Here is a 6000-nt window from a genome sequence, read left to right as displayed (position 1 = left end):
CATCTGTTATTAACATTTCTTGTTTCAGAAACTCTTACAACTCTTGACAACTTATCTTGTGATTGCTAGATTTCAATTTTCTCCGTATTCGACGTTGATATGATTGTAGAAATCAATTAATGGAGAACTACACTTAAGAAAATGCATCAAGAGATTACAATGGGGAAAGACTGGATGGATAATTCCATGTATCCGAGGGAACACGGAATTAAAGACCTAGGCATGCTACCGAAACAAAAGCTCATGGCAGAATACAATACACAATGATCATCACTTTGAATCTGAAATATGCTGTTAAATGAAGAAGTACATTTCTTTTATCAAGGAAAGTAATCTGTCATGGAATCATACACAGCTGTTTTCTCGAAAGTGAATAGCTTACAACTTGGAAATGCCAAGCTTCTGGTTCAAGCTCAAATAATGAGGGCCTACATTCTTGCATGCACCACCATGTTTAGCATAACCCCATGATATTATTACAACCTTGACAACTACGATTCTTGCAAAACTGTGTTACCAACATAAAGATAAATGACTACATGGACATGATGGCTGCATCTAGTTAGCATGTTTACCTAGTTTACAGATCGGATTTTTTTATGTCAAATCTTGTTGCATCTTCCGTTCCATTTAACATATAAACTATATAAACATTAACTACGAAGCATACATATATTGAATGAAACAGAAGATACTGTAGGATTTGAAATAGAAAATTCAATCAGCCCAGAGTAACTGTATCACATTTTTGCGTTCAAACGGTAAGTAGATCTAGTTTAGGTTAAAAGTGTTAGCAGTTGGATTCCATTCTAAGAAAGCCTTCCAAGATTAGGTTTTGGTTGTATAGACTTTTACAACTTTGTGTTACTTTAGTTGAAGGAGATGAAGCTTTTTTGCTGTTGCTGTGTAATGGGGGCCTACTGGTGGTTTGATATTCATCTGCCGGAGTAGTGGGATTGAGGTCCACATGGGAGAAAACCAAAAGCAACTTGCTCTTCAATTTATTTGGTGGTTGGGACTTTTCCTCAAGTTACTTGCTCAATTTAATGTATGGATAATTGCACAGACCACCCCAAAGTTTACACTTTTGACAAGAATGTCCACTTAATTATCGAATTTACTTCAACCTCCTTGAGGTTTCGACTTTTTCGAAAAACTCCTACTTAATTATCAATTTATGAACACCATCTTGGTTTTTTCCTATATCTGACGTTGGTATTATTAACGATAATGAAAAATGTGATGTAGTCAAAATTAGGGATGTCTTGGACGATGACTCTATTTGGATGGGTTTTGAAGCTATAATCGAGTTGGTGGTTTGGGTTCGAACTCTATGCTTTTACTGTTTTTTTATATATTTTATGTATTTGCATGATTGTAAATGTATCATAAATAAGGGAAAATGTAATATGGGTCCATTAATATGGGGTTGGTGGTAGTTTCAATCCAGGTCAAGTTGATATTTATAATAAATAATTATAATTTATGAAAATGGAAATTTTGTTAAAAAAAACCTAATTTGACTTGAAAGTTTAAAAATTCCAAATTTCTAGGTGCACTTGCAGGTCTCATGTGACAAATTCCAACTAAATTAGGCTTTTCGAACAAAAATTGTTATTTTTTATAAATTATAATCTTTTATTGCAAATTTTAAATTAATTTGAACTGAAATTGTCACCGCCCCTATGTTAGTGTACCAAAATTGTATTAGGAAAAAAATGCAAAAAATGCAATTTTGGTCCACATAACATCTGAATGGTAGCAGTTTTAGTCCTGACTAATTTGACATTTAAAATAAAGGGCTGTAATTTATAAAAAATAGTAAATTTGATCCAAAAACTCTAATTTGATTGGGAGAGTTTAATAATCCCTAATTTCTAGGGACCCCACTTCCGGGCCATGATACAAATTTAATCCAAATTAGGGTTTTTTTTTTCTTTTTAATCAAAATTATTATTTTTGATAAATTACAACTCTTTATTACAAATCTTGAATTGATTCGAACGGAAGGTGTCACCATCCGTATATTAGTGGACCAAAATTACATTTTCTTTTCCTGAAAAATATGCATTTGAACTTACATATAAAGCATTAAAAGAAATACTTTTATGAATAAAAATAATGATATAAAATAATTTGTACTTTTATTTCAAAAAGAACAAGAAAACAATATCTTGTCCACAAATCCCAAAAATAATTCAAAAACGAAAAAAAATATAAGAAAAAGAATCGATGAAAAGTCCAATGCCAAAATAAAGCTTATTTCTCTCTTCTGCTTAAGCCATGATCATCCTATAGGCAGCCATCACCGTCACCATCCACACACAAGATTTCAAGGGAGAGACTCCACCGGCCGTCGACGTCTCTGGTGGCGTTAGGGAGGGCGATCCGGGCACGGGGGCGGGGGTCGGGGCCTCAGCTTCGGAGACGGTGATGACGAGCTTCATCCCCTTGGAGCAGTGGTCGGCAACGTCACAAATGTACCACTTCTTCCCTGGGGTGGAAAGGGCAATCACGTCATTTCCTGACGTTAAAGGGACTGCTGATGCATTTGAGGAAACACATTGCTTGAAATCAGCTCCGTTCACCTTCAAAACGTTGTGAGTTCCCGGTGTGTACATGAACACTGCAAATCATCAACACATAAGCCATGTACTACTGTGTTAACAAGGGGTACTTTTGGTAATTTACCTTTTCCATTTTCACTAGAGTTTTTCCTAGTTATAATTTTCTTAAAATAATAAACAAAAAGATGATATTAATGGTAAAATATATTGGGTGACAATTTTTAAAATTATTTATAAAGATAAACATTTTTTATAATAATTTTGATTCTGTCACTGTGTGACAAAACATTGCATTAGTGCATTATTAATAATTAGTAACATATTTATAATGATAATTTGAATTTAGCGACAACAAAAAATTTTTGTGATCAACAGAATTCCACCCAACATGTGTCGTTAATTATTTTTAATGATAACTTTATGTACAATTTATTATTGTTAATGACGATTTCTATAAAACATTTCTCTCTACTAAAACCATGAAACTCATTATTGTAACAGAACGGGAATTCTTGTCACTTAATGCATATATTTAGCAACAATTAACACTTATTCTCTTTGTCGCTAATCTTCACTTATTTCGAGGTGAAATTTCACCTAGGAGAAAACGGGCGAATAGCAATTTACTCTCCTATGATATTGAAAATGAGCACATTACCCCCCCATGGAAAAAAAATCGCAATTTAACCCCTGAACTTTATAAAATGAACCAATTTAGCTTCTTATATAGAGAGGTAAATTGCTTCATTTTAAAAATCACAGGAGGGTAAATTATTGTATTTTAAAAAATACAGGAAGGTAAATCACTATTTGTTTTTTCATAAGGGGTAATTTGTTCATTTGTGATAACACAAGGGGATTACTTGCATTTTTTCAAAAAAAAAACATAAAAAGATTAAATAGCATATAACATACTGATAGTGTCGCCTACGCGGAAGTCCTTCCCTGCGGCCCATGTAGTGAAATTAACGCCTAAATTCCAGCCGGCGTCGTCTCCAACCATGTAATCCGTGGCCAAAGCTGGAGCGGCTGCTGCAACGACGACGATGATCGTAATCAAGAAAGCTCTGGAGGCCATTATGGAACTTTGAAATGGTCTGACTTAATTATCTGTTGAAGATGATCAAGATTATTGGTGTTTGTGTGTGCTGAAGATGAGAGATTGAGTTGATGCATTTGTGTATTTATAGTATATTGTGAATGATGTTAAAAAACCAGCTGCCGGCTGACAGCGGCATTTCATAGTTTTATGCGCCAAGATATTTCCCTAGCAATGTAAAATGGCATTGTCCGAATATATGCGTGCTAAGGTAGGAAAGCACAAACAACGTAGGTTTTAGGCAAATGTCTGTCTACTTTGTGCTCTATGAGCTTGGTCATAGTGTCAAACGCCAATGGAGCTGAGAAGACATTTTTTTATGAGAAGATACCTCAAGAAGTATTATTTTTTATTATAATTAATTTGTATTGTTAAAAGTTAAAAATTTACAGCAAATACTAATTGATTACTATTGCGCACGGTTATTAACTGTTATTTTGTTTAAACGATTACATTATCAGCTACAGCTAAAAATCATGTCAAATATTTTGGTCATAGGTAAAATCATGATAAATGTTAATTAATGGGTTTAATTCAATTTATTTTCATGTGTTATTACAAACGAGCAAATTATCCTCCTCTATAAAAAAAAATAATAACAATTTATCCTCCAGTGACTTTCAAAATGAAGCAATTTATCTCCCTATCTAAAGAGGTAAATTGCTTCATTTTGAAAAATACAGGTGGTAAATTGCTGCATTGTTAAAAACACAGGGAGGTCACTTGCTATCTTTTTTTTGGTTTTTCTGTACATAGAGGGACAATTTGCTCATTTGCAATATCCATAGGGGATTGCTTGCATTTTTTCGTTAATTAATTATAGTTAAAATTTAAATTTTCACATCATTTTTGTTTGCTTGTGGTGAATATTGTCAATTTACTATCATTTTTAAGTATAGTGACTTACAGTGCAAGGAATGATTATTTTCTTTTTGCAACGAGCATATTGGTTTTGATTGTGTGTGGTTTCATCTCATCTCGGTGAGAGAAAATGAGATGAAATGATTTTTGGTCGAGATGAAAGTTTACTTAAGTACGGTATAAAAGTGTAATGATGATAATTGACGCATTATGTAAAATAATGTAAGGCTTAAATGCAATTACTGTTATCTATGGGATAGTGGCAAAATAAGAACTGTAATTATCGGTGTGGCATTTTTGCCCTGTATCTTTCGAATTGTGTGCGAATTATGCCCTTTGACCAAATTATGACCATTTTGTCCTTTTTGTGATAAAATCTTTATAGTCCATTTACATGCTTTTAGTTTGGCCAACATGCTTTCGAAATAAATTAGGCCCTCGTAAATTCGTACCTTTTTTTGACCGCTTTATTTTCGGGTATTTCAAGTACTCGATTTTATGGACTTCCTTTAACCACACTACTGCAGCAGATAGTTCGCAGACACTTGGCTCCTTAAACAATAAAAAATGCAACTCTATTTTGTTTCCTACCTTATGGTGTAGAAGACACTCCAATATAGGGACTTAATAGAATTTTGTACAACAATTTGAACAGAAGCCTAACTTTTATTGAAGAAATATATGTAATATTATGTATATATTATTTTCTCTGTTGGAGGAGACAACTATTTAGCCTCTGCTATGAAAGAGGACTTGACTCGTTGGGAAATCCCCATAAAACTGAGAATAAAACTACAAAGATTTGAAAGCTTAAACTGTTATGCTTTGAAGAGTTAAAGAAAGTTTCTGATGATCCTTATATGTTTCGTTGCTTCCTGATTTATAACCGTTCGTGATTTCAAATACGGACTTCAAACTTATGTTTAGATGGCGTCATTGCGTTCGTCATCACTTTGTCTTTTTCGGATGATGCCATTGTGTTTGTTATCCCTATGTCCTTTCCAGCTGGTAGTCATGATGGCTTGTCGGGCGTGTGATTGCTAGTTGGATTTCCTACTTTACTGACCATTGGCCTCTGTTGTTTTCTATCGATAATCTCATTTTTTAAATTCTACATTCTCCAATTTTTACTTCATTTGTAAAAATTATTTCTTTTACCTTTGTCCTGATATGATTCGGGTTTTTTTTGGGTAACCCAAATTTTGTCTCGAACAGGAGCTTTTCTTGTTTCTAGCAGCAAGGGCATACATAGTTATGTCATTGCCCAACATGAAGCATGTTGCACGTCTTCATCCTTGTTGTTCCGATTACTGGTAGCTTATATTTCCAGATCAACATCCTCTTCTTTTCAAATAAGCTTTCTACAAACCCAATACTTTTTCCTATCATGGAGTTTAACAGGAATGATCCATTCACTTTGTTTGAAAAAATTTTAAATGGATACTTGATTTTGTCCATCTCAGTAAAACAGAC

At 33.6% G+C, this 6000-nt stretch overlaps 1 protein-coding gene across 1 annotated transcript; it reads right to left on the bottom strand.

The window, feature by feature from the left end:
- Positions 1–2127: 2127 nt before the first annotated feature.
- On the bottom strand, positions 2128–3975 carry LOC110012583 (blue copper protein 1a). The gene is made up of 2 exons (XM_020696777.2): positions 3483–3975; positions 2128–2626 (listed from the first exon to the last, which is right to left on the bottom strand). Exons 1-2 carry the CDS (start codon positions 3643–3645, stop codon positions 2277–2279), a joined length of 513 nt encoding a protein of 170 aa, XP_020552436.2. The 5' UTR covers positions 3646–3975; the 3' UTR covers positions 2128–2276.
- Positions 3976–6000: the final 2025 nt, after the last annotated feature.

This window comes from Sesamum indicum, linkage group LG1 (assembly GCF_026168435.1).
Source record: "Sesamum indicum cultivar Baizhima isolate 11 linkage group LG1, ASM2616843v1, whole genome shotgun sequence".
Classification (NCBI taxonomy): domain Eukaryota; kingdom Viridiplantae; phylum Streptophyta; class Magnoliopsida; order Lamiales; family Pedaliaceae; genus Sesamum; species Sesamum indicum.
The sequence above is the reverse complement of the archived record's forward strand: the minus strand, read 5'-3'. Positions and strand labels throughout refer to the sequence as shown.